A 27,068-nucleotide genomic window follows, 5' to 3' on the forward strand; every position below is an offset into this window, starting at 1 on the left:
AATGATATGCATTTTACTTTGATCATCGATAAATAAAACTCTTTTTTTTTATTTGACAACAAGGGGTATAAATAATTAAATAGTATGTCTTTTTATACAATATGCCCATAACCATATACACGTATTGCATCAAGTATGTGTATATATGTAGTCTAATAACATAAAGTGTTTAGTATTATGCCCTAAATCTATAGCTTGATGAATATCTATACTATTATGTCCTTTTTATTTTAAATAAATTGAATACAAAAGAATGCATAGATATATCTAGACAAGGATATATATCCTCTGCGTCACATCCTTCTTTTTCCGGGGCCATCAGACATTCAGTGATTTTCATCACTCTAGACATGTAAATATATTACACATGTACACAATATGTCTATTACAGCAGATATTTATAACTCCTTACATAGTCTTCTTCATCCTATCCCAGGAGTTTTGAGCTTACAGTAAATCAAGTAAATCATTCTTTACTTTCATCTAGTTATTCCAGCATTTGCACCTTCATTCTTTACTTTCTGAGTAGATGCTAGATCAATCAAATGCATAAAGAATGTAACTAGATAAGTAGTAAGTTGTAGCATCTCCTTAGTTCTACGTCTGCATCTTCCTTGATACCCTCCCTGTACATACATTATATGAAACACCCTTTATTGGTCCATCCTTTTAGCAAGTGTGTTTTAAACAGTGTAGTGCTGATTGATGTTTTCAATGTCTAGCCCCTTCAACTTAACCACTGATTCAACGTGACCCTTTAAGGTGTGAAGCTCCCTCAGCCTGCACAATCGATGCAGGTTTGCATTAAGCAAGCTTAAATAAGTAAGTCAAGTATCAAAATCTGTATTTTTTCATGTATATGTGGATTTGTACAGAACATCTGAAAGAGACCTTAAAAAAGAATTAACATTGTTTTATTAAGGTTACAAAGAATGAAAGAATTAATAAGCATCATTGTTTATGGATGCCCTTTGGCCTTTTGAAATTCTTAAGCAATGATACTGCACATTATACAGAATGCAGTACATGTAATTTACCTAGCAACTTCAGCACGCCTCTTGGCCTGCTCGGCTATCTCAGACTGGTGCTGCTTGTCGTGAAACAATGCTTCCGGAGGCTGGAGGCCATTAACTGTACGCTGAGCCATTGCCCACTGTGCCTCTCTCTCGCCCTTCCCATAATTGTTCTTTGAAGTGAAGGCAGTCTTGATAGGTAGCCAAAACATTCACAAAGCGAAATTAATTAAGACAATAAGAGAAGGAAAAAGAAAAAACTAAACAAAATGGATAACATCAATTTCAGAATGTCAAGATGTTAGAAATAATTACTTTGTTCTGGACATTATCCCAGGCCTTGCCACTCAATGAAAAGCGGATTATGAACTTGAGGATATCAAGAGGGAAATAGGTGACAACACTGTAGACCCAGATAACACCTGCCCATCCCCATCCAATGCCTTCGATTCTGGCGAATCCCCAACTACAATACACAGCAATGACAGTAGCCACCTAAAGAACAATCCAAGTACCAAAATTAGGCTTAATTAGGCAAGTTATATACAGTGATCACAATTGCAGCATATTAATACATGAAAGGAAAGTCATCATGAACAAGCTAAAGAAAGATACTAACCAACTGTGCTGCAATAAAGGCAATGATAAGCATGACACCAGGGCGTTCAACAAAGGACCAGCTCCTTGATCGGGTCACAAAGATGAGTGCTTGACTAATAATGCTCACTTGAAGGTAGAGAGCTGAGTTAAGCTGTGGTGTGCTTTCTCGGATGGGCATCACACCAAAATTTTTCTGTAAATAGTTGAAATTTTTAACATTTGTTTTAGATTTAAAAGGTCATATATATTTTAGAGTTGGCATTTTCTCTTAGTGTATGCAATTCACTTACTGTGAAAAATTCGGTGTCATATACAAGCCAGAAGAAGACCACAGTCATGATGGCCATGTAGGTTCCAAGGACAACTCCGGTGGCGAAGATTTCCTTGAGCTTCCATGAGTCAGGCACAGGAGATGGCTTCACTCTGTCCTTAGAGATGGTCATGATGGTGCCGTCATTCAAGATAGCAATGACCAAGACCATGAAAGGCGCAAAGTCAAACTTCCAGAGGAGAGCAACGAGCATGAATCCCAACACAATACGGATTGTGATGGAAACAGCATAAATTGTGTAGTTCTTCATCCTCTGGAAGATGGCCCTGCTTGTCAACACCGCGCTAATAATCACACTCAGTCCTGGTTCCGTTAGAACAATGTCTGAGGCACTCCTTGCTGCATCGGTTGCATCAGCCACTGCAATACCAATGTCTGCCCTCTTCAGCGCTGGGGCATCATTCACACCATCTCCAGTCATACCACAGATGTGCTTCCTCTCCTGCAGCTTCTTAACAATCTCATACTTGTGCTCTGCATTATTTATGCCCAAATATATATATATATATATGCATTAGTTTAACAATCATATACTAACACATTATTTGGTTAACACTTTTTAGTGACCCTAGCATAATTTATATGGCTAAAATTATAATTTAATTACCTGGAAAGACTCCAGCAAATCCATCGGCTTTTTCAATCAGCTCATCAACAGGAATGGAGGCAATGGACTCGTCCTTGCTCTCGCCAAGAAGGGTGGATGAAGGATACATGTTAGTGCCCATTCCAAGCCTGCGACCAGTCTCTTTTCCAATGGCAAGTTGGTCACCAGTGATCATCTTAACATTGACACCAAGTTCAAGAGCCCGGCGAATAGTCTCAGCACTGTCATGCCTTGGAGGGTCAAAGAGAGGCAATAGACCCACAAACTCCCATGGATCACCAGCACTCTCCTTGGTCTTCTCTGAAACTGTCTGTAAATGGATATATAGAGCACATAATCCAATTTACATCAGGAAATTAATTCATCTAGCTTGCTGGGGATAGATTAATAAAATACCCTCTTAAGTCATATAATGTCACGCTTATTCACCTGTCTAGCAACTCCCAATGAACGAAGACCACGGTCGGCATAGTTGTCAATGACAGCATGGGCCTTCTTCCTCATCTCTCCCTTGAGCTCACAAAGGTCAATAATCTGATTGACAAGTGAAACAGTTAGATATTGTCAATGGTGAAAAACTACAAAAATGAGAGACAAGAGGACTAGCTATCTTACTTGTTCAGGAGCACCTTTGCTGCATCGGTGCCAGTCACCATTGCTGTCAATGTAAGTGATTGCCGTGCGCTTATCCACGGGATTGAAGGGCAAGAAATGGACCTCAGTGATTCCTGCTCTTGCCTACAAAAGCACCAGTAAAGCAAAATAAAGATGATCACTACATGTTGCAAGATACGAAGTACAACAACCTTAAATGGTGATCACTGCAGAGAAGAATTGAATTGCATACCTCCTTGGGGTCGCTCAACATCCCAACAATCGAAGCATCAATTGCATCCTGGTTTTCAACCCTGGAAGCCCTGGCAGAGAGCAGGACCACAGTGTCCTTGTCCATGTTCTTGGGGAACACCTACATTTACAATTAACCACAGAAGCAATAACAAGTACTGACATAAAGAGGAAAAGCAATTTATGACTTTGCAAAGCAAATGATCATATTATCTTAATTTGTCACTGACCTCAATCAGACTCTTGTCAACACTAAGCTTGTTGAGGGTAAGGGTTCCGGTCTTATCACTGCAAAGGACATCCATCCCTGCCATCTCTTCAATGGCTGTCATCCTCTTGGTGATGGCACCTTGCTGTGACAGGCGGTGAGACCCAATAGCCATGGTCACGGACAAGACCGTTGGCATGGCAATGGGGATACCTCCAATCAGAAGCACCAACAGGTTGTCAATACCGTCTCTGTATGCCCTATGCTGAATTGGGAACATCACCAAGATCTCAATCACCATTCCCACAGCAATTGAGCAGATACAGAAGTTACCAATGGCTGTCAAGACCTGTCAAGACAATCCAAAATGTAATACCTGAAGGACTCAAAATTGAATAAAATACTTGACAAAATTTGGTCACTGATAAGGAAAAGGCCATTATACATACCTTCTGGAAGTGACCAACTTGGTTGGTGCTATCCACAAGGTGGGCAGCCTTGCCAAAGAAGGTATGTACACCAGTGGCAATAACAACAGCTTCAATCTCACCCTGTTTGCAAGTAGATCCGGAGAACACCTCATCGCCTGGGTTCTTGGTAACGGGCAATGACTCACCGGTGAGGGCAGCCTGGTCAATCTTGAGGGGATCCCCTTCCAAGAGACGAGCATCAGCTGGGACTATATCCCCCAACTTGATGCTGATCACATCTCCTGGTACCAGAATTTCTGCATCCTGCTCACCCCACTTTCCATCCCTTAACACCTACAATTCCATAAGCCATAAAACACATGCATTAGTCAAATAATCTTTGGGGAGCTCAAATAACATAAATCACATGCAGCTGCTAGTACTAGTATGTTAAATATATGGATGAGGAAATATTAATGCACCTTAGTCTTGGGGGCAAGACTGGCCATCAACGCTGCTGCAGCATTGCCCGCATTGTTCTCCTCGATGAAACTGATGGTTGAGTTGATGAAGAGCAACACCATAATCCCCACGAAGTCTGGCCAGTCCGTTGGCCTCCCCTGCATTGTTGAGAATCTAGCTTGTTAATAACAGGATCATGACTTAATTAATTGTGAATCTTAATTAAAGAGATTGATTAATTACCCCTCCATTAGCCAAAACAATGGCCATGATAGCAGCACACTCCATGACCCATGATAGAGGATTCCACATAAACCCCAAGAACTTGAGGAGTTTGCTCTCTTTTTTCTCCTCGAGCTTGTTTTGTCCAAAGATCTGGAGCCGCTTCTGGCCCTCCTCTGATGTCAACCCCTCTCTGCTACATTTCAGCTGCTCAAACACTTCGTCAACAGGGATTCTCTCCTACAAAAAACACAATTCAAACACATTAATTTGTATCACATCATCATCAACATCGAACCCAAATGGACGGTAATCAATGGTAAGTCTTACAAGGTCAACATTCTCATTCCTGACGTCTTCTAAGGAGATGTTGGCCATAATGCAGTTGAATGACAAAACCTCTTTTGACCTCTGAGCTCTGGCTTTCCTCTTCCGTACTGCCGCGAGGAGTAGTCTGCCTCTAGGCCTCCTCGTCAGCCATAAATGACTTCCGAAGAGGTAGAGGAAGAGAGAATCTGAAAGTTAAATACACAAAGGAGGATGAGATTTTTGTCACAGCCTATCTTTGCCTTCCTTATTTGGCCTAACTCTGCCCTTTCACCCACCCCTGCTCTTATAGTAAACGTGAGACGGAGACAATGGATAGTGGTAGCCCGTGGATGGTGGATTGCTGCATGTTGTCTTTGAATATATATCTGCGGCTTCGGCTTCCTCGGAAGGATTTGTTAGACCCTTTTGTGGCTGCCCAAAATCCATGACTCGTATTCGGTGTTTGCATGCATATTCCACTCCATATTGGAGTTGTCTTTTCTGTACCCTCACCATTTGAGCTGTACGGTTTATTTTTGGCCTACAAAATCGGAATGAAGGAAACAAAAATCAGTACCTATTTCGATGGCCTCTGTTTATTGGAATCACATATATAATAAAGAATCTAATACATTATTCGATGGATTCTACTGTATTGTTAAATATATATATATGGTGGGAATTGTTGCCAACTCTGTTCTATATAAACAGATTATGTCACGAATGCATGCCTCTAGAATATTTGAGTTGGGTATTATTACATGAGTACTCTGGTGGTCAAATTATAATTCGGAATCAACCTAGCTATGGTGGAAAATGAAATTAAATCTGACAAAAAAAAGGTTATATATTGATCTCTAGTACTGATCTGCCAACCTTGGACTAAAATTTGCTGCCTAATATCCTTCAAGTATTTTTTTTCTTTTTCACAAAAAGAATTTTCCTATATACCATTGATTATTGTACATCTATTTTTATATGTAGGTGTTTTCAAATTGTTTAGATTTCACTCTCATAACTACCAAATTTAACTGGAGCATGCGCATCAATATTATATTCTTTCCAATGTTACATCTATGCTCAATTAGAGAATGTAGCCGGCTCTTCTCTGGTATATTCTCTGGTGATCTACTTTTTTGAATTTACAGGATTCATTTTTCAATATGAAAATATGTGAACCATCTAATCAATTCATATGACATAAAAATTCTCGTCAATTATTTTGTGACTCTAAACATACACGATTCTTTTTATTTTCTTTGCTGCTGAGTCAAAATATTTTATTTCCTTTATATATTAAAAACAATCGGTCGCACAAAAAACTCTATGAATAAGTCCAAGGAGAAGCTGTACAGACACTATTTTCTGATTATATTTTAGCCTCGCAATATTCATGCAACCTCACAATCATCTTGTAAAAGGTAAATGCAACCTCACCAGCCGAGAAGTTTTACAAAAGTCAAAGACCAACTCTTACCCCCTAACGTGCGATGAGGCATGAATTTCAACAATATAGAGCTCGTGACTCCAATGGCTCACTTCGCAACTTGTGTGCAAAATGGTGAATTTTAGCAAACCCAGCAGAACATTGACACCAAATGCAGGCTTACAAAGCATTAGGAATAGAGGCCAAGAACAGCAAAACCACCCATATCCGAATACTGCATAAGCAAATCCTTTCCCAAACACTCACTGCCCTCCCCCTCAAGACAAAGCATAACCTACGTGGCCTATTCACATGTACTCATTCGCATGCTTACATAAACAATATTTAAGCAAACTTAAATTCACCATTTCCGTTAAAAAAAGATATACCATAACCAATCCATCTCTCTAAGTTTGAAGAACCTAACAAACAAACTAAATACAAGCACCATTGAATAACCCACGAAAAACATGAAAATCTAGCATAAACAAAGTAATCCTTGGTGCAATTGACTCTTCACCAACTCTAATCCTGACTTCTATAAACCAGATTCAGAAGTCAAAAGGGGAAGCTCAATCAGCCTTGGCAAAAGCATATGCCAAACCTAACCTCCGGAATAAAAAAATATTGTAGGCAAACTTAGACCTTCCCCCCCTTCAGTAGCCATTGGCACTCATCATTTTGCTTGCCATTGTAGAACACTCTCATTTCCACCAAAGAGGTGGCAACATGATTTCATCCATTCTTCACCATAATTTCTTATGACAAACCATCAAAATACTTTGTATACCAACCTTAAACTTCTTTTATGGAAAGTGAGAAAAAAAAGGTACCTAAGCAGAATGAACCCTTCTTCTAATCCCTCAATCATTGGTTCCACATAACAATCAAGCATAAACAGCATCTAATAAATTAGAAGCCTTGGCAGAAATACTTACTAGAAGAGTAGAAGGTTTCATATCAGCCATCCAAACAATAACTTCCATTACCATCAGACCCAACAAAAGCTTCCATTACCAGGGTTTTAGAGGCAAGTGGGTCTAAAACAACTCCTTGAACATTATTACTCTTTCCATCGAACACATATGTATTAAACATATGACCTAAGCATGTCATTCAACGAAACAAAAAGTATAACTAATGCATTGAGAGGCATTATGAACTCAAATAATTTCAAAAATTGGTTCAACCCATTAATTAAAATACAAATAAACTACAAACCAAATACCAATCTCATAACAATCTCTGCTAAAGGGACTCCATGGAAGTTCCCAATTGATTAAACACAGAAATTTCCAAGTCTTGTTCCCAAATAAAATCTAAAACAACAAAAAGCCAGGTTAAAAGTAGCGGTCGTCCACCTTAGAACCCGAGCTTGGTACGGCGCCAGTGCCTGCGCTTTGCGTTGTACCTGAAGCAATACGACATCGTATTAGAGCCTCATAATCGATATTTAACATCTGAATACAAAATAGATATACGAAAAATTTAAACGGCGGCTCTCAGGACCTTATGGTGTTGTCAGTCCTCATGCGGATCCAGTGAGGAATGGGTCGGTTCTGCCTCATCTTCTTCGCCAGCTTCTTCTTGATCCTGAAGGTCTTGTGTGACGGCTGCAAATCAACCAGTCGAGATTAGAACAACAACGAAATCAACGACTTACAGATACAGCTAAGTACATATACAAACACACACAGAGCAAGAGCAAGAAAGAGAGAGCGTTTACCATTTTCGCTGGGAGCTCTCGGGGACTGGCGGAGTGACTTGAAAACCCTAATTGTGGAGTCTCGGAGTTTATGATTTATAGTGATGGGTTTTAGGGACTATTGGGCCTTTACGAGCATGTCATTGGATTTTGTACTAAAGGCCCATATGTAGATTTTTTTTGTTTTTGGTCCGAACTCGGTTTTATAACTTATATATAATTATATAGTCATTCTTACTATTTTTTTTTTTTTTCTAAATTTCATTTTAATCCATGTAGTTTAAATTGTTCTGATTTTGATTATGTAGTTTATAAATCGTTGTCATTTAATGCAATATTAGCATTTTTGTCTATTACTTAATTAAATTAGTCGTTGAATCGCTGATGATATGTAAAGTATATGACAAAAAAACAAAACAAATATGACGATTTGCAACGATTTGTAAACTACAATACCAGAATCATGATAATTGAAACTACAATCCATGTCCTAGTTCAACGCTTCTCTTTGTCCCAATTCCAACACTTCTCACTGCCTCGGTTCAACACTTCTCTTTGCTTCGGTTCAAAACTTCTACTTATACCGGTTCAAAGCTTTTCCCTTACTTTGTTCAACGCTTCTCCTTGTCTTGATTCAAAGTTTATACCTACTCGGGTTCAAAGCTTCAACATGTCCCAATTCAAAGCTTATACCTACCTTGGTTCAAACGTTCTCGCATTCCCGATTTAACATCTCTCACTACCCTGGTTCAACGCCTCTCTCTCTATTATGATTGTGGATCTCAATTTATCAGAGATCAAAGATTTGAGAGTCTTTCATCAAACTGTCTGAACGAGTATTCTCTCACAATAAGGTGAGACCCATAACTGATGGGATCTACATCTCATTGTGATGCTTCTCTTTGCCTTTAGTTTAACGCTAGCTTCTCATGACACCCTCTCTCTTTTTTTGAGACTAAGTCCTTAGTTCGAAGATCATAGACAACAATAAAAAGACTCCCATTACGTTGAATTTTTTTTTTCCTCAAAATACTGTTGCCATTGTTTGATCATGCGCACCTTCAAAATTGAGGATGAGTCATGAGTCTAATCGCAATAGTCTGTAACGCTGCTAAAACCACCCAAACCCGCAAACGGAAATCGTTGCGAGTAGGGCCCACAGGAAAATTTGCAATATGCCCCAACCAAATCCCAAATATCCACGCCACGCTCCAATCAACGCGTGGCATCAATCTCCCGCCCCCTTCAGGACTTCTGCAACCTCCTCTCACAGCCTCACTGTCTTCCATCTCCAACGAATATAAAACAAACAAAACCCTATCGCCCTCTCTTCCTCAATTCGGACCCTCACGCTCATCGCTTCCGGTGCTGGATTCCTTGGTCATAGAACCGACGGTTCAGATTGATTGTTCCAGTTCACAATGCCCCGCGCTTCCAAGAGAAAAGCGGCTCCATCAACTTCAGCTTCCCTCACATCCTGCGACGTCGTTTCCACGCGTTCCGGTATATCGCTTTTCTTGGATTCTGATTGGTTCCCGAGAAAACTTAAAGAAAAAATTGGAAGTCGCATACTAATTTTACTTTCATAGAGCGCAGAAGTTAAATATTTGAATGTTTCACGAAGCTGTCAGCTGAGTGAAGTTAGCAAACTAGCAAAACTCGATTTCTTCTTTTTCCTTTTTCTTGATTATGATTTTTTCGTATGAGTGATAATTCAATTTCAAAGGTTTGGATTGGATTATAATCTGGGCATGCTGTTTAATCGAATGGTGTGGTTTTGTTTTGATTTTGACTTTTGAATTTTGAATTTTGAATTTTTCCAAAATTTTGTGTATTTCAGGAACAGAACTATGAGCTTCACGCCATCTGATATATTGTGATTTTGAAGTTTGAATTGTCAAAATTACTTTATCACCCTTCACCGATTGTGTAAGATACTAAGATGAAAGATAATCTTGAAGAAGAGGCTTTGCCCACTGGAATTCATTAGACTGTTGATTATATGACACCAAGTACCCTAAATAAACATAAAAGATTCCCGTGTGTGGTAAAAAGGCCAAAAGTTATTTTGAAAATCTAAGCCAAATTAGGCCGTTGAATTGATTTTACTAAACACATCACTTAAAAATCAATACACTCCACTATTATTGATGTTTTTTAATAATGATCAAATTAATCTTACAATTCTCTTAACAATTTTTCCTGTAGTCATACATGATTTAAGTAATTATAAAATAGAACCCTTATAATGTAATTGGAAATTGTCATTCTAAAGCAACCCCTTATAAATGACATGTGGTTGATCTTGATTGTATCTGATATGCATTTTTTTCTTATTTCTGTGGTTTGTTATAAATCTTTTAGTTTTATTATACAGTATTTGGTGTTCTAATGTTATCAGCCTCAGGTAAAGGTAAAGCAAAAAAGGTGGTAGACCGGATAGGAAGCTTATTTGATTTGTACGCAAATCAGTCATTAGGCATGATTGAGTAAGTATATAATGTTTGGTTAATCTTTTCTGTCATATCCTGATTTCTGATATAAAAATCTAAAGGTTCTGATTAGTACCGTTCATCTGTATATTTTCTACATGGGAAACAATGCTTTTATTTTGTTGTATTTTGTGTATCATTTTTGCAATTTTATCGGACGTGCTGATGAATGGATGTCGTGGTTAGTAGATGGATTTTCTATGTTTGATTAAAGGATTTTTGCAGGTTCTAGGTAGCGTTTTTCTGGCACATATTATCTTTTCTATGTACATTTTGAATTTTTCTTTTAGAAAGCAGTTTTTCAAGGCAATTAATTCCATAATCCTATGAAGAGTTTCGCTTACATCAAGTAAATGTCTTCCAGTTATGACTTATTTTCCTTGAGAACTTAGAGAGCTGGAAATTGTATCATTTCAGACTTTTTGCTCATCAAACATCAGTTTTTTGCTGTACTAATTTTCATTAATTGGTAACTTTATGCATGTTGATAGAATAAAATAGTATTCATACGTCTGCTTTCTTTGGTGGAAGATCTCTTCTTGTGATATTTGATGCATGCCCTAAAAAAATGCATGTAATGATCAATGGAATGTAAATTCAAAATAATAAATATGCATTGTAAAATGCTATTGACTTCCCTACACTCTTATGTTTGATTGAACAGCCCAGAAGGAATTGAGGCTCTTTGTTCGGATTTGGGAGTGGACCATACTGATGTTAGGATACTGATGCTTGCTTGGTAAGTTGGCATGCTATTTTTTGTTGGCATGTTGGTGTATACATACTCTAATGTTATCCATCTTTTAACCTCAATGAAATTGATGGATGCATGTCTCAGGAAAATGAAAGCTGAAAAGCAGGGCTATTTTTCCAGGGTAAGGCATAACTGTGTAATTTAAGCAGATTGTTCATGTCTTCTTTTCAGTTGGTGTACATGGTTTGCTTGTAATATATTGAATGTTTGTATTTGTGCGGTATGCTCTAATATTTTGGATGCACTAATTTTTGAACTTTTATGTGTATACAAGCCAGCAGCCTAATGTGTTCATAGACTACTAAGAGAATACAATAGCAGTTGCCTTGATATGTGAAACTCACTGTTCATAAAGTCATTGTGTTCATGAACTCAATGTTCCCATATTATTAAAATTCTTTTAATTGGTGGGATTATGGCCCGTTGCCTTGACATGTGAACCCTTAGATTGAATTTATGTTGTGGATTTACCTCATAACTACCTGCTAGGACTTTTAATTCTCATTTCTTTTTTTGGGCTTTTTTGTTTCCTGTTCTTCTAATTAGGATGAGTGGGGAAGAGGCCTGAAAGATCTACATGCCGACACTATCACTAAATTAAAGAAAGCACTCCCAGGTTTGGAAAAAGAGGTATTCATACTTCTTTTTTGAATATTTATTGGAGTTTCCTGTAATTGTTCTTGAGGTAGATTTTGGTACATATACTTGAAAGGCAGAAACATTTTTCAGTACTGATCTTACTTTTTGTCTTGAGATAGTTGACGATGCCAGCCGAATTTGAAGATTTCTATGGTTTTGCATTTCGATACTGCTTGACAGGCATGTCTTTTAATTAAATTAAAGTGCAACTTTTTATTATTTTTTTATGTGAAATCTCTCAATTTTTGTCTGAAATTGGTTAACTCTTCAGAAGAAAGGCAAAAGAGTGTAGACATTGAGACTGTATGTGAATTACTCAATCTCGTGCTGGGTCCCCAATACCATCCTCAGGTTGATTTATTAATTAAGTATTTGAAGGTAGGTACTAGGTAGCTGTTCATGTTCAATGTCTCGTTGAAGCTATTATTTTCCTAATTGAGGACTCGACACATTAGTTTTCTAAAATAAGTTTCCATGATTTGTTTTGTGATCTTGGATTTGATTTTTGGCAGGTCCAAAGTGAGTACAGGGCATTGAATATGGATCAGTGGATGCATTTTTACCGTTTTTGCAATGAGGTGAACCAATTATATTTGCCTTTTATTTTTTCCTCAGAAATTCTAGTTCATATGTTTCTTTCTTTGTACCCTTAAAGCTTTTTATTTGGTTGGGTTGCAGGGCCTGGAAAGTGGCCCTGGTTTTAAGGTTATGCAATTAGATGATTTGTTTTCTGGCTTAAAATCCTAACCATGATTTTGGGAACTAGACCTGTGTCTATGGAGTACAAGATTATGATAGACTATTTGTTCATGTAAAAACTTCCTTCTACATTTCCACAACCCCCGGAGGATAAGCCCGGTGGTAGAATATGAAACTTTTTATACAATCTCTGATTTATTGTTGCTCTACATAAAGTTGCTTCAGCGAGGTGTGTGATGCATCAGTATGCACTAGGAATAGTCTTGACTCAGATTGACCTTTTTGCTAAAGTACTAAAAAGGGAAAACCTCTACCATTCATGAGATGGTAGCCGTTCCTGTACCTGGAGTATTTGTCTTTGGACAGTTTGGCAGTCACTGTTGCATGTCTTGGTTTGCCTTTTTCTGGATCTAACTCTGTGAATTCCTTTGGTGGTAGTAACTATTCTACTTCATACTGAATCCATTCTAGTAGAAATATTTGAGATTGAGAACTATGGCCTGTCTTATTCCATTAAGTCCTACTATAAGTTCCCTCGGTTGCTTTAATTCATGTACTCTTTCTTTCTGGCAGATAAGTTTTCCAGATCTTGAAAACTATGATTCTGATCAAGCATGGCCTGTGATTTTTGATAATTTTGTTGAATGGATGAAAGACAAGCAAAGCTAATTTCAGCATCCTTTGGACAATGTGGTCCCTTTTGTTAGAATACAATGCTAACTATAAGAAGGTAATAGAATGATATCCTTTTAACTGTTTCTTTTCTTCCCTTCCTGGGTGGTGGATATTGTAGTTCAAATTGCATCATTTGATTTTCAAACTAGAAGAATGTTTTATGAAGGTTCTAGAGTTGTAATTGACTTTGTTCTGTTTGATCTATTTGCAGGGCTTGGCTAGAATTCCAATTATGGATTTTACTAACAAACCATTTATGCTCGAGTGTTTGGGGGGTGGGGCTGGGGGGGGTCTTGGTTTGGGAGCTGCCTCTTATGAGAAATGCTACAGTTTTGCGGTGTGGAAATTTTGCAACAGTCTAATCATATAAAAAAGTTTTGCTCTCTGTTTATGGGACATGTATTTTTCATTGGTTAAAACATTATGGTTGTGTTATTTAATTTGGGATTCTACACTGACTTTAGCCACCCATGAATTGATACAGGACCCTGTTGATAAAATCGTTATTGCTGCTGCAACATTCGTGATTCTTTGAATCAATTGCGATGAACAATTCTAAAACATAAATCAATTTTTTCTGGCTGTTTATTAATTGAAATAAAAATGACTACAAAATTTGACAACACAGCCACGTACATGCAGGCATGCAGCCCGCAGGCTTGTACAGAAACATAACTGCATTTTCTTTCTTTTGTAATGTAAAAGTGAAATCTCAACCTACTCAAATCAATCCCACTATACATAAAATGGTTTAATTAAATAATCTAAACTTTCACTGATCACTCAGTGAATTGTGCTTTATATATTAAACACAAAGTAGCTGCGAGTTTCTATCTGATCTCCCAGGAAATTCGGAGCAGGCAAACCAGGAAGCCCCATTCTTCATTCGTCAAGAATCCATGACTTTGAAGCTGTAGTTGAAATAGAATAACAATAATATTAAGAATAAATTTACCGGAAATTAAATTTAAGATTAATGGAAAAATCTAAAATTATCATCAAGAAAAAAGTTGGTGAATTACCTTGGGTCGAGATCTTCCAGTCGCTATCATAACTGAGGGCCCAAAAGAAGTATCCACGAAGCCCAAGGGCCTGAGCAAACCCTATCTTGGAGGTCGTGGTTAAGGCATCATCAAATGAAGCCCACCAAGACTCCGTAAAAGAATATACTGATACAGTGTTCACGTCATACACCACGGTGGCGCCAGACTGCTGATTCAGCATCTCCAACTGGTTGAAGAACAGCACCCCATTTGTTGGGCCTGGGCCTACAGCGGTGGCTCCAATACCATGTACATTGGGATCTTTGAGCTGCCATGTCCTGCCGTAGAGCGGCAAGCCCACAACCAGCTTCTTTGGGGGCATGCCTGCCTTGATCCATGATCTAAGCCCATATATCGTGTTCACGTTACTATTTGGGTCAAATAATGCTGCATTGGGCCCTGTAATATTGCTCCAAGCCCCGTGATAGTCGTAGCACATTGCATTGGCCCAGTCCAAGTATTTTTCCATTGCTGGGACCGGGTAGGAGCGGGTGACATTGGCCAAGAAGAAGTCGGCCGAGAAGTAGACGGCGGCGGTGAGCAATAGAGGAGGGCGGGCCGTGACGTTAGCTTCTCTCTCGAGTGTGTGGCGCCATTCCTTGAGTAAATGGCCCAAATCCCTCATTTCTTTTGGGCTTTGAGGGAATTCCCAATCAAGATCCAGCCCATCAAACCCAAACTTACGTGCAACCTCTATGGCCGAGTTTATGAAGTTTGTACGTGAGGAGGGATTGGAGGCCATGCGAGCAAAGGTGCTAGGTAGTTCTGGGCCTTCTACCCCACCACCTATGGACAAGAGGGTCTTCACTGGTGGGGTTTTGTGATGGAGGGTAGTGGTGAAATTGGAGAGGAGCAAAGCTGTCGAATTTGATATGTCAAATGTGAAGCTGACATCGTTTGGCACAAGAAAAGCATAGAAGATGTGGGTGAACAATGATGTGTTTATGGCTGAAGCTGGGAAATCCTCTACCCATGAAGGGTAATAGGCTGACTTCACCGCCGGAGGGTCCGGCGGCGAGTCTGCCACACATCCGGTGATGATCATCAAAGAACATAAAAGCAAGAGAAGAATATGCACCAAGTTGAGGCTGGCCATATTTCTTAGGGGCCTCTAGGCTGTAAGGTAAAGTGGACTACTCAATGGTTCTAGGAAGGGTTGAAGGGTATATATAATATATATATGTTATTCAAAAGCTTGAAATTTATTTGGTGCATGCTTATTGTATACTTGTATTTATCCTATTACAAGAAAGACTTAATGCATATAAATTTGTAGGGGTTAAACTTAAAAGTATTGCTATATAATATTATAATCTAAGAAGTAGTTGTTTGTGATTCATGTTTGGGTTAAAACTTGTTGTAATTTGGACTGGTACTAAGAGGGGTTAGGTTGTTGGCAGTATAAAAAAATCTCTAGAAGCCGTCCGTTATGACTTATTCATAAAATGCAGTGTTCTAGAATTAAACAAAAGGACTCTGTCGTGCTGATTGGAATGGACCTGAGAGAGGTTGAGTATGTGGCTTGCAATTTGCACTAAATCAATTTAAATAGTGGAGTTAAGATCTACTTCCTTTATGGGGTGAGAGCTGGCCAATAGGACACATTTGGTTTTAATATTTGGAGTTGACATCTACTTCCCTTACATAAACTGGCAATTCTCTTTGAATGACAAAAGATTATAGTATGTAGTAATATGTACGTAGCTTTCTTACTCTTTTCTAGGCAGTTTAGCAAATAAAGAATATTTTTCCATGTCTTTGTAGTTGGGTTATGGAGTATAGCTAGGTTCATATCAGTTCTGGCAATTAATTAATGCACAATTTGACATTAAAGTTTTCAAACCAAAAGAGTCACATTCAATTTGTATATTCTTTTATTATTCCAAAGACAAAATAAAGCCATTTATTTATAATATTAACAATATTATATTATGAAGTGTCCAAACCTTCATTTGGTGGATTTTGTGGTCGTCTCTGCATTTGATGTATGCTTGTGGAGATTAATGCTTGGACACTGAAGTCATGAGTTGTGGAAGCTCCAATGATAACAACACAGGCTTCAATAGAAAATGGTTTCTAAAACCTTAGTACATCATACCATAATGTTACTTTAACCACTTGTCTTAATTGCTGAATGGACAGTTTACCCACAATGGCTAATGCAATGTCATCAATAAAGAATCAATTATGTTTATAAGAAAGAAAGGTTATTTCTAATCCTATCCAATGATTTCTCGAAATTAAATGGTCCAATCGGCTTTTTCTGAATGCAGCTAGTTGACTGGAGTTGGAGAGCAGGCTATTATTGAAGTAATTAGCTGTGCCAATGATGAAGGTGTTAGGCAAGGCCATTCTTTACCCACTTCCCAGAAGAAAACAAAGGGGTGTCCTATATTTGTCACAACTCACAAGGTAACAAGCTAATACATGTTATTTGAAGGTGGCCCTGTTTTGGAACAGGGGTCTATAGACTCCCAATGGTCTGAATGGACATGCTGTTCTGTTGTTTTTCATGCTTAACTGCATTTGTCTGGGAATCATGCAGGCTGGAATTGAGTTTTTTCTTTGAACTTTTTTCTTTTTGTTGTATAATAGGATTTCTTATAAACAAACAATTTGGCATAATCCTCTGACAAACAAAAAGTATTAAGTAATCTCTCTGATAAAAATCTCCCATGAAAGCCTGCATTTTCATCATCGCGGTAACATTTCGGAAATTTGTGCATCATTAACTGAATAATTTCCTTGCTGTGAAGTGGATGTGTTCTCCATACTTATTTCATCTCTTTGTTGCGAGAAAGCTGTCTTTCTAGGAGTAGCAACAGCTTCAGTGTCAGTCTTGAGCATTGAATAAACTTGCAACATTGTAGGCCTATCCTCTGGTTTTTCCTGGACACATAATAGAGCTACTTGCAAGCATCTCAATAATTTGCAAGAAGAAGAAGAATCATCCAGTGATGGATCAATAAATTCCATTCCATTGTCTTCTTTCCATGATTCAAATGCCTGAAATATTTTAATGTTATTTAGTAGTTAGTTCAGATCTAAATATTAGTTTACAGTAGTACTGATAGAAAGCTATGCAGCTTACATATTCCAAAAGGTGCATATCTTCGTTCGGACCATAGTAACATGTATTCCTCCTCCCACTAATCATTTGCAAAAGTAGCACTCCAAAGCTGTAAACATCGTACTTCATAGAGTATATACCTTTTCTTGCATATTCAGGAGGAACGTAGCCACTGCATTTCATATGACAACAAGCATTAAGGATATGAACATGTGTGAATAACCAACGTGAGCCAGTTTACTTACTATGTTCCGACGATCCTGCTTGTGTTTGCTTCAAGTTCATCTTTCCTGAAAAGTTTAGCCATTCCAAAATCTGATATCTTAGCATTCATCTCATGGTCAAGTAAAATGTTGCTTGCTTTTAGATCTCGGTGAATAATCGTATAATTAGAATATTCTTGCAGATATAGGAGTCCTTGAGTAACCCCTTCAATGATGTGCACACGCTTTCTCCAGTCTAGGAGATACCGTCTGGTAGTATCTGCAAGGTACCAAACTCATGACGAATCAATGAGGTAGTCAAAGGAGAAAGACACACTCAAATTAATGCGATTTCTGTACCTCCAAAAGCTTAGATGGACTTAACAAGTGATTTGTGTTAACTTGATATACATTGTTGACCCATTCCCAAACAACTTAAGCTTTTGAGGTCCTGTCACAGTGTCACAAGTGGCTGTCTAACAATTTGGAGAGTTTCAATGAGTTCAACAGCCTATGTTGACCTCTTAGAGGCGATGTTAAAACCCATTGATACTTAAAAAGAATGCAGAAGTATTGTGTTATTCTAGCATGCACTATCATGCACTTTCAACTGTAATAGGAAGGATGAACAGAATTGCATACCAAAAAGGTAGAAGTCTAAGCTTTTGTTGGGCATGTACTCATAGATCAGCATTTTTTCTTCGTTCTCAGTGCAAAATCCAAGAACTGGAACTAGATTTACATGTTGCAGTCTTGCAGTAAGTGTAACCTCATTTCTAAATTCCTCATGTCCTTGAGTTGATGTTTTTGAAAGTCTTTTCACTGCTATTTCTTGTCCTCTTCGCAATTTACCCTACAAAAATCAAACTACGATTATCATGGTTTAACAAAAGGGAAACCCAGATCTATAGCTGATCTAAAGATGAATTCTACAATTTTTAAAACACACTATTCACCAGAATTCGTACCACTTATACATAGATTTCATTGATGATTGACTTGATTAAAAATGATCCATCTCTGGATTCGCAAACAACCACAACATTACTCTACTTTATCATGTGTGCAGCTGTTGGATAAGCTTTTGGTTCAGTTTGAAGGGATTTAGTAGCCAGTGGTCCAAACAAAGGGAAAGAGTTTTTATTTCACTGCTCATCTAATCCTTAACCACATAGTATCTTGGAGCACTTGTTTTCAATACAAAAGCTACAAATGCAGTTCATATTGCATTGTTTTTTATTGATACATATCTCATTAATTTAAAAGTAGCAGCAGATTTACACAAGTGAGCACAAATAACCACAAGTTTTAAATCCCAGTTTCCACCATGTAAAAATATGTAGATAATATACCAAATGTACCTTATAAACAGGACCAAACCCACCCTCTCCAAGCTTGTTTTCACTTGAGAAGTTATTTGTAGCTGCTTTGATAGTGGAAAAGCTGAATACTTGCAGATTTGGAGCATCACTGTCAAGAGCTGATGTGCTAGTAGTCCCTGATTTTGATCTACCTAAATTGCCTAGAATTATTATCCCTGAAGCCAGATAATGAAAATCTGTTGATGTCATGATGGCAAAACAGAGAAGTTCTCTTCAACTAATTGCTACTAGAGGCAAATCCTAACAGTGGAGAAAAGTTACCTTTTGTCTTCAATAATTTTCTTTTTAAGTAACACATTGTGAAGGCTATGAGGATTATGATCAAAGTAATTGGAAGTAAAATTATAAGCAATAACCGCTGCTTGTTTTCTTGATCACTCTCTTCCTCCTGAGCTGTACTTCAAACAGGAGAGGTCAGTGATATTGTCACAAGTGTAAAGATACAATTTGATGCCTGCAAATAGCCTGCTGTCACAATAAAATTTTCATCATCCTAAATTCGAGTTCCAAGATGTATCGAAAGAATAGCATTGAATCTCTTTTGCTTATCATGATAAAATTAGCTTGAGATAAGTAAACTTAATTTTGGGGTAAGTATTCAAGCTTACCTGCCCTAGAAAGCACCCAATTGTCATCATTGATGACTTGAAACACATTGTAACCAAGTAGCTTCTTCTTCTTTGCATATGCAATCTTAGTTCTGATAGCTTCCACATCATCGAAACCAATCCAACTCGATCCAATGATGCAGTAATTCACAACATAAGTAGCATTATACACTATGGGAGCTCGGTAGCTTCGAGTGTACCACTTGATGTACTTATAGCTCATGGATCCGTCTGGTGTCACAGCTATGCCGGATGCAGGTGCCCCAATTCCATTGTCATTGGGGTTCACAAGTGTCCAAGCATAGCCATGGTAAGGCAAACCCAAAACCAGTTTGCTAGCTGGAAATGAGTTGTTTAACCATTGCCTTATGCCATAGTCGGTATTGACATGGCTTGATGGGTCATATAAAGCAGCATGAGCACCAGTAACATTCTCCTTAGAAGGCAGATGATAGTCATATGCCACTACATGTGCCCAATCCAAATTCCTCTTCAGAGATTCAATTGGGTAACTCATTGATTCAAAAGCAGGCAAATACCGAACCGCCATTGTCAATATCATTGGTGGCTGACTTGATGACTCAGAATTCACAGCAGCTCTCCATTCATCCAATAGCTTTTCCATGTTGGTCATGTCAGAGGCTGTGTTAGGCCACAGCCAAAATAGGTCTATGCCTTGAAACCCATACCGCCTTCCTGTTTTGATTGAAGACTCAATGAAAGACTTCCTGTTAGAAGATTGGTTGAGCATTGAGGATATGACTGAAGAGTTGGCTTTCTCACCCAAAATTGATTGACCTGTTGCAGCTTGTCCATTCCAGATAGATAGGAGTGTTATGATTGATGGGTTTTTGCGCTTGACAATATCGGTGAAGCTGGAAAAGTATTGCTCATCAGCAGAAGGGATGGAGAGCTGGTAGGTAGAGGAATTTACATTAGCAAAAGCACAGATAAGATGAGTAAATAAGGCAGAGTTTATGTCAGGTATAGGAGACTCACTACCAGCATACCAGTAACCAGCTCTAACCCAAGTTTGTGCATAGCAACAATAAAATTGAGAAGAAAGGAAGATCATGAAGAGGAGGTGGGTAATAATTTTTGGTTCCATGGAAATAAAGCTCCCTTGGTTGCTAGTACAAGATGAAAAATATACATGGCATCCTGTGCACGATGGCTATTGACCATTTACTTCCTATTGAGAAATTTTTTCTGGCACTTTCTACTCTAAAAATAGTACAAATGAATTATTGTCATATTTTGGCAATAATTGGCAAGAGGAATACATCTCTACACGACTTAGATGGAAATTTAAGCATTCTAGACCACGTAAGTTGAATTATAGCCCTTGAAACGGAAGCAAGAAACAAGAAATTATTGTCATATTTGATCATTGACTAGAGCAGTAGAATTTCAGCTTTTGATGGATATGATATGGATATTTATGATATGGATATTTGATCGTGTCAAGGTCAAAAAAGTAACAGATATTAAATTGGGGTGTGGTGGTCGAATCCAGTACAGCTTGTCCTCACCACAAATGCAAACAGTGACCCCTTAATTTGTTTGAAAAGTATAAAATAAAAAGTAAATGACTTTTTTCAAGGACAGCTTAAAGAAGACGTCCTTTGGGACACACAATTCTCATGGGGTAGTTTGCATTCAATACAAGACCACTAGTATCATCTTGGGCGTTGATATTTAACAAAACCACCTAACTTCTTTTATGACTTGCAACAAGTCATAGGAAATAAAATCACGAGATCATTAGTATTTACTATTTAGTACCATTTTGGAAAATCTCAATAATTGACCTTTTCCTTTTCGCTGTTGAGCTGCAATGTGTATGGGGCTGTTCTAAGAAATTCATAGTGGTGGCCCTAGCTTGGACTTCTAACAAAACCTGCCCAATTATCCAGTATTACAGGAAAAATTCTAGTTTTAATAAAAAACAAAATTACTATTTCCTTTACATTGTATGTTTCCACAACACTTGCATTGTCATCGGGGTACTATTTGGGAAATTGTTGCATCATTGACTGAGTAGATTTCTTCCCTCATTTTACATATATAATCCTCATCTTTATCTTCTTTAATTGAGAATGCAGGCTTTTTAGGACTAATGATGGCTGCAGTTTCGTTCTTGAGCATTGAAGAAACCTCCAACATGGATGGTCTATCTACTGGACTTTCGTGGACACATAATAAAGCGACCTGCATGCATCTCAGGAGCTTGCAAGACGAAGACGAATCATCTAGTGTTGGATTAATGAAATCAGTGCCTCGACCTTCTATCCACAACTCATATGCCTGAAATAATTAGTTCAAGGTTCTTCAGTTCTTGCATTTAATGCAAAACTGATCACAAAGCATAACAATAATAGATAGTTAATTAGATACTTAACCAATCAACTTACGTGGTCTAGAAGGCTTAAATTTCCATCCAAGCCGTGTAGACATGTATTCCTCTTGCCACTTATGACTTGCAGAAGTAAAACACCAAAGCTGTAAACATCATATTTCATGGAATATATGCCTTTTCTTACATATTCAGGGGGAACACAGCCACTGCATTGCATATAAAAAAGTTTTGAGTACTAAATATGAAACATATAAGACATGCTCTGAAATTTGAGTACTAGTGTCATTATACATACTATGTCCCGACAATTCGACCAGTGTTTGCCTCATGTTCATCTTTTTTGAAAACTCTGGCTATACCAAAATCTGATATTTTAGGATTCATCTCATCATCTAACAGAATGTTGCTTGCTTTCAAATCTCGGTGAATTATTGCAGAATTCGAGTATTCTTGGAGATATAGAAGTCCTTGACTGACCCCTTCAATGATGCGGACACGTTGCGTCCAATCTAAAAGATTGTGTCTACTTGGATCTGTATGAAGATAAATTATATATGAACCATTATTCATGTAAAACAATATGGGACCAAAGGAGTGATTTCACATTTTCACATATCAGAACAATAAAATGAGCTTAAATGGGTGCAAATACACTCCTTTCAAGCTTATATGAGTGTCACACCCCATTTGGTCCATTGTTACATGTCACTCATCAATCATCATGTAATAACTGAATGTAATTGGAAACAAAGAAGAATGTAGGTACCAAATAGATAGTGATTCAAGCTTCTGTTTGGCATGTATTCATAGATCAGCATCTTTTCTTCCCTCTCAGTGCAATATCCCAAAACTCTAACTAGATTTACATGTTGTAAAGTTGAAGTAAGTGTAACTTCATTTTTTAGCTCTTCCAGCCCTTGGTTTGAAGTTTTAGAAAGTCTTTTCACTGCTATTTGATGACCCTTCCTTAATGTACCCTATCAAAACCACACCAATCATTAGAACACTCCTGCAAAAGTTTAAGCCAGATGTATATGGGGCTGATTATAGATTGCCATAAAACAGCTTCTATTTACTCGGGTAACATGCACACACTGACAGACTTAAAACAGACAGTCTTCTATCTCTTTGTGGTGCAGCAATTTGCTTGCCTCTCTGTTTTATTATAGACAACAAGATAGCTACTGAAATATGTTCATGATTAGCATTAATATTTTAAATATGAAAGATCTAGACTCTGCATATTAAAAATTAACCTTTGCATAAATATTAATTGATGCACGCTACCTTGTAAACAGGTCCAAAGCCACCCTCTCCAAGCTTATTCTCACTTGAAAAGTTATTTGTAGCCGTTTTGACGGTTGTATAACTGAATACTTGCAGATTAGGAGCATTGCTGTTAAAATCTTCAGTAGCTGGAACTATGTTTCTTAGCCTATAAAGTGATCTTTTGATGATGCCTTTAATCCCTATGACCAAAAACAGAACAAAAAACTATTACTATCTCCAACTTTTATATGGTGAACTAATTAACAGTGGTTGAACATTTATAGTCACAGTTGGAGAAGATTACCGATTGACTTGAGTACTCTCCTTCGTTGGTAACATATTATGGTTCCCAGTAAGGTACTGATCATAGCAGTTGTGACCAGAATAGCCACCAACCGTTTCTTGTTTTGTTGATCTCTTTCTTCCTCTTGGGCTGTCAAGGCAGTTTGAGATTATACTATCGTCATTGTTATGCTAAGTATATTAAACAATCTAATGGAATTATGAGCATAGTTAATCACTTCCCGGAAGTGAAATTGGACCTACCTGCTGCCCGAGAGAGCACCCAATTGTCGTCATTGCCGACTTGAAACACATTGTAGCCGAGAAGCCCCTTCTCCTTAGCATACAAAATTTTTACCTTGATAGCCTCCACATCATCAAAATTAATCCAAGTTGACCCAATTGTGCAGTAATTCAACACATAAGTACTATTGTACACAGGAAGTGCACCAAACCCGTAGGTTCTAATGAACCATTTGATGTACTTATAGGCCATGGACCCGTCTAGCGTGACGGCTGGACCTGATGCCGGTGCACCAATAGCATAGTCCTTGGGGTTCACAAGGGTCCATGCGAAGCCATGGTAAGGCAAGCCTAAAACCAACTTATTAGCAGGTAGTCCTCTACTTATCCAGTCTTTAATACAATTGTTGGTGCTAGTCCCATTTGATGGGTCATACAAAGCAGCATGAGGGTGTGTAAAATTTTCCTCTCTAGGCACATAGTAATCATATGTCACAAGATGAACCCAATTCAAGTTCCTTCTAATGGAGTCAATCGGATAAGTGAATGCATCCACACCTTGCAAATATTGCACTGCCATAATGAAGAGCAACCTTGATTTTCCAGAGTTTGTTGCCTCAGAATCCAGGGCAGCTCGCCACTCATCTAAGAAGGTTCCCAAACTGGTCTTGTCCAGGTCTGTTCCAGGTACAACCCCACAAAGGTCTAGCCCATTAAACCCGTAAAGCCTGGCTGTTGTTATTGAAGATTCAATGAAGGATCTTCGGTAGGAGGACTGGTTCAACATTGAAAAGAAGATTGAAGAGTCTTCTCTGCCACCCCAGATGGATAACAACGTTGTAACTGTTGGGTTTTTGCGCCTGACAACATTGGTGAAAGTGGAGAATTGTTGTTCAGTGGAGGATTTGATTGAGAGTTGGTAAGTGGAAGAGTTTATATAAGCGAAAGCACATATAAGGTGAGTAAACAATGTAGAATCTATGTCGGAGACAGGGAATTCAGCACCGGAGTAATGGTAACCGGCTTTGATCCATGACTGTGAGGTTGAACAGAGAAAGTTCAGAGAAAGAAAGAGGAGGGTGGGAACTAATTTGGAAGCGATTGAAGAATGGTGTTGCTGCATTTTTGGCAGCATATACTTTTAGCAACACAAGCACGGCTATTTTACCAGACATCTTGTACAAGTTTCGTAGGGAAATGGTAGTCTTTCTGTCACAACGTATTACATGCGTGAAAGGAAGAAATTGAATATCTGGGAAAGTTAGGCTGCCCATGAAAACGATGGAAAGAGACACCATCTGGATTTTTCCGGGAACCTTTCTCCTGCGAACTCCATGCAGAGTTCATATATAAGATCGTGTATTCGTGTAGAATTTCCACTGGCTTAAAATGGCCAAAATTTCATTGGATGCTAAAGTCATAGATGATCGATTGATTGACTGGTAATTAAAACTTCAAGTGGTAAACTATAAAACAGGTTGAATATTATGGCTCACCATGTTGCTCCTAACTGAACCATTAATACATGATAGCAGTAGAGCTGATATAAATGAATGGTGTATACAAGAAGCTTTATGCCAATCCTATACAAGAAGCTTATCATGTATAAATAATTTCCATATAGGATCCCATAGCTTCCTGTATAGGATTGGCATAAAAGGTTCTTGTATACGATCCTGTCCGTATCAAGTGTGGATGACCCATATGTGGATGCGAGAGAATCCTTGTACAATTATAAGGTGCTATGTCTAAGAGTAAAAGGAAAAAGGGGAAAAAAAAGTCTTCGCTGAACTCATCGGGCTACAACCTGGGAGATGGTTGCATCACTAATGTAACAAATTTCTAGCTGTGATGTGGGAGTACTTTCTTCGTCTTCATTTAATCTTGAGAAAGCAGGCCTTTTGGGATTTGCCACTGTAGCAGTTTCATTTTTAAGCATTGAAGAGATTTCCAACATTGAAGGCCTATCTTCCGCACTTTCTTGAACACACAGTAGAGCAATTTGCAAGCATCTCATCAATTTGCACATTGAATGTGTATCATCAAGTGAGGGGTCCATAAACTCCATCCCTTTGCCTTCTGTCCAAAGTTCATATGCCTGAAATTGTTGAAGATTTCCCACCATGTAATTGAAAATGTGGAGATTTAATTCTTAGCAAAAGGGAAGTATATATTATTCATTCTAAGGCAAGTTATTGAATTAACTTACGAAGTCCAGAAGCATCTTATCTTCAGTAAAACCATATAAACAGGCCGTCCTCTTGCCACTTATGATCTGAAGAAGGAGAACCCCAAAGCTATAAACATCTGATTTAGTGGAGTACAGACCCTTTTTAACATATTCAGGAGGTACATAGCCACTGCATTGAATGATTCAAAAGAAATATTTCTAAGTATCTAGCAGTAAAAAGCTCTAAGTCGAAAGTAGCAGCTTTAGGAAATAAATTTACTATGTTCCAACGATTCGGTGTGTATTTGCTTCTTGTTCATCTCCTTTGAAAATTCTGACCATACCAAAATCTGATATCTTAGGCCTCATCTTGTCGTCCAGTAAAATGTTGTTAGCTTTCAAGTCTCGATGTATTATTGTCAATCTTGAGTATTCTTGGAGATATAGAAGTCCTTGAGTAACCCCTTCAATGATGTGAACACGCTTTCTCCAATCCAATTGATGTCGTCTAATAGGATCTGCATTGAAATAGATGTTGTCCAATCATTTCTACTTTTACTCAAATTCGAATACTACAATTAAAATTATCATGCAACATAGAATACCAAAGAGGTAGAGGTCCAAGCTTTTGTTTGGCATGTACTCGTAAGTCAGCATTTGTTCATGGCATTGTTTTTTGTGTTTTTACCTTATGTTACTGACCAGTGTTGAAAAGACCGAGTAGTCTGCGCTTCCACCCCCAATGGAGAGAAATTTAGTGATTGATAGGTTCTTTTTCTTGAGGGTGTCTGTGAAGGTGGAGTAGTATTGCATTTGCACCCCAGAGGAAGACACAGAGATCTCATAGGATGATGCATTGAGACCGGCATAAGCGTAAATAAGGTGAGTAAACAGGGCAGAATTTATGTCAGAAATGGGGAATTCACTGCCAGAAAACCAGTATCCCGCTTTGATGTTCGTAGATTGTGCCTCTGAAGGTTGCAGTATGAAAGCAAGAAGACCATGGAGAAAGAGCACAATTATAGACAATTTGGATACCAT

General features: G+C 38.2%; 7 protein-coding genes across 11 annotated transcripts; 1 reads left to right on the top strand and 6 right to left on the bottom strand.

The window, feature by feature from the left end:
• Positions 1 to 187: 187 nt before the first annotated feature.
• LOC147285752 (ATPase 8, plasma membrane-type) lies at positions 188 to 7,481 on the bottom strand. The gene is made up of 15 exons (XM_086244283.1): positions 7,373 to 7,481; positions 5,030 to 5,549; positions 4,721 to 4,939; positions 4,498 to 4,635; positions 4,055 to 4,369; positions 3,628 to 3,954; positions 3,399 to 3,518; positions 3,167 to 3,289; positions 2,981 to 3,085; positions 2,552 to 2,861; positions 1,904 to 2,418; positions 1,633 to 1,806; positions 1,329 to 1,508; positions 1,038 to 1,204; positions 188 to 780 (listed from the first exon to the last, which is right to left on the bottom strand). Exons 2-15 carry the CDS (start codon positions 5,075 to 5,077, stop codon positions 684 to 686), a joined length of 2,838 nt encoding a protein of 945 aa, XP_086100409.1. The 5' UTR covers positions 5,078 to 5,549; positions 7,373 to 7,481; the 3' UTR covers positions 188 to 683.
• Positions 7,482 to 7,605: 124 nt separating this feature from the next.
• Positions 7,606 to 8,254, bottom strand: LOC147285753 (large ribosomal subunit protein eL39). Its single transcript, XM_086244284.1, has 3 exons — positions 8,161 to 8,254; positions 7,944 to 8,047; positions 7,606 to 7,845 (listed from the first exon to the last, which is right to left on the bottom strand). Exons 1-3 carry the CDS (start codon positions 8,161 to 8,163, stop codon positions 7,797 to 7,799), a joined length of 156 nt encoding a protein of 51 aa, XP_086100410.1. The 5' UTR covers positions 8,164 to 8,254; the 3' UTR covers positions 7,606 to 7,796.
• Positions 8,255 to 9,338: 1,084 nt separating this feature from the next.
• LOC147285754 (uncharacterized) lies at positions 9,339 to 13,744 on the top strand. 2 transcript variants are annotated; one of them, XM_086244914.1, is made up of 10 exons: positions 9,339 to 9,642; positions 10,541 to 10,628; positions 11,296 to 11,370; positions 11,470 to 11,506; positions 11,932 to 12,015; positions 12,144 to 12,204; positions 12,296 to 12,402; positions 12,537 to 12,602; positions 13,297 to 13,453; positions 13,610 to 13,744. In XM_086244914.1, the coding sequence occupies exons 1-9, from the start codon at positions 9,561 to 9,563 to the stop codon at positions 13,390 to 13,392; spliced, it is 696 nt and encodes a 231-aa protein (XP_086101040.1). In that variant the 5' UTR covers positions 9,339 to 9,560; the 3' UTR covers positions 13,393 to 13,453; positions 13,610 to 13,744. The 2 variants fall into 2 exon arrangements, with proteins under 2 accessions (XP_086101040.1, XP_086101041.1); XM_086244915.1 differs by having other exon boundaries at positions 9,340 to 9,642; positions 10,547 to 10,628.
• Positions 13,745 to 14,170: 426 nt separating this feature from the next.
• Positions 14,171 to 15,569, bottom strand: LOC147285755 (nod factor hydrolase protein 1-like). Its single transcript, XM_086244913.1, has 2 exons — positions 14,421 to 15,569; positions 14,171 to 14,309 (listed from the first exon to the last, which is right to left on the bottom strand). The coding sequence occupies exons 1-2, from the start codon at positions 15,535 to 15,537 to the stop codon at positions 14,281 to 14,283; spliced, it is 1,146 nt and encodes a 381-aa protein (XP_086101039.1). The 5' UTR covers positions 15,538 to 15,569; the 3' UTR covers positions 14,171 to 14,280.
• Positions 15,570 to 16,709: 1,140 nt separating this feature from the next.
• On the bottom strand, positions 16,710 to 20,969 carry LOC147285756 (cysteine-rich receptor-like protein kinase 10). 3 transcript variants are annotated; one of them, XM_086243610.1, is made up of 8 exons: positions 20,707 to 20,964; positions 19,705 to 20,617; positions 19,358 to 19,489; positions 19,076 to 19,251; positions 18,357 to 18,567; positions 17,757 to 17,994; positions 17,533 to 17,683; positions 16,711 to 17,447 (listed from the first exon to the last, which is right to left on the bottom strand). In XM_086243610.1, the coding sequence occupies exons 1-8, from the start codon at positions 20,743 to 20,745 to the stop codon at positions 17,136 to 17,138; spliced, it is 2,172 nt and encodes a 723-aa protein (XP_086099736.1). In that variant the 5' UTR covers positions 20,746 to 20,964; the 3' UTR covers positions 16,711 to 17,135. The 3 variants fall into 3 exon arrangements, with proteins under 3 accessions (XP_086099734.1, XP_086099736.1, XP_086099735.1); XM_086243609.1 differs by having other exon boundaries at positions 20,704 to 20,964; XM_086243608.1 differs by having other exon boundaries at positions 16,710 to 17,447; positions 19,705 to 20,969.
• A 553-nt stretch (positions 20,970 to 21,522) lies between these two features.
• Positions 21,523 to 27,068, bottom strand: LOC147285757 (uncharacterized). Of its 2 annotated transcripts, XM_086243369.1 has the most exons (8): positions 26,721 to 27,068; positions 23,879 to 24,632; positions 23,637 to 23,765; positions 23,351 to 23,532; positions 22,830 to 23,040; positions 22,359 to 22,596; positions 22,119 to 22,269; positions 21,534 to 22,011 (listed from the first exon to the last, which is right to left on the bottom strand). In XM_086243369.1, the coding sequence occupies exons 1-8, from the start codon at positions 27,066 to 27,068 to the stop codon at positions 21,703 to 21,705; spliced, it is 2,322 nt and encodes a 773-aa protein (XP_086099495.1). In that variant the 3' UTR covers positions 21,534 to 21,702. The 2 variants fall into 2 exon arrangements, with proteins under 2 accessions (XP_086099494.1, XP_086099495.1); XM_086243368.1 differs by lacking the exon at positions 26,721 to 27,068 and having other exon boundaries at positions 21,523 to 22,011; positions 23,879 to 25,021.
• LOC147285758 (cysteine-rich receptor-like protein kinase 19) lies at positions 25,354 to 26,684 on the bottom strand. Its single transcript, XM_086243818.1, has 4 exons — positions 26,633 to 26,684; positions 26,308 to 26,545; positions 26,067 to 26,217; positions 25,354 to 25,955 (listed from the first exon to the last, which is right to left on the bottom strand). The coding sequence occupies exons 1-4, from the start codon at positions 26,682 to 26,684 to the stop codon at positions 25,650 to 25,652; spliced, it is 747 nt and encodes a 248-aa protein (XP_086099944.1). The 3' UTR covers positions 25,354 to 25,649.

This window comes from Dryas octopetala, chromosome 5 (assembly GCF_963921425.1).
Source record: "Dryas octopetala chromosome 5, drDryOcto1.1, whole genome shotgun sequence".
NCBI lineage: Eukaryota > Viridiplantae > Streptophyta > Magnoliopsida > Rosales > Rosaceae > Dryas > Dryas octopetala.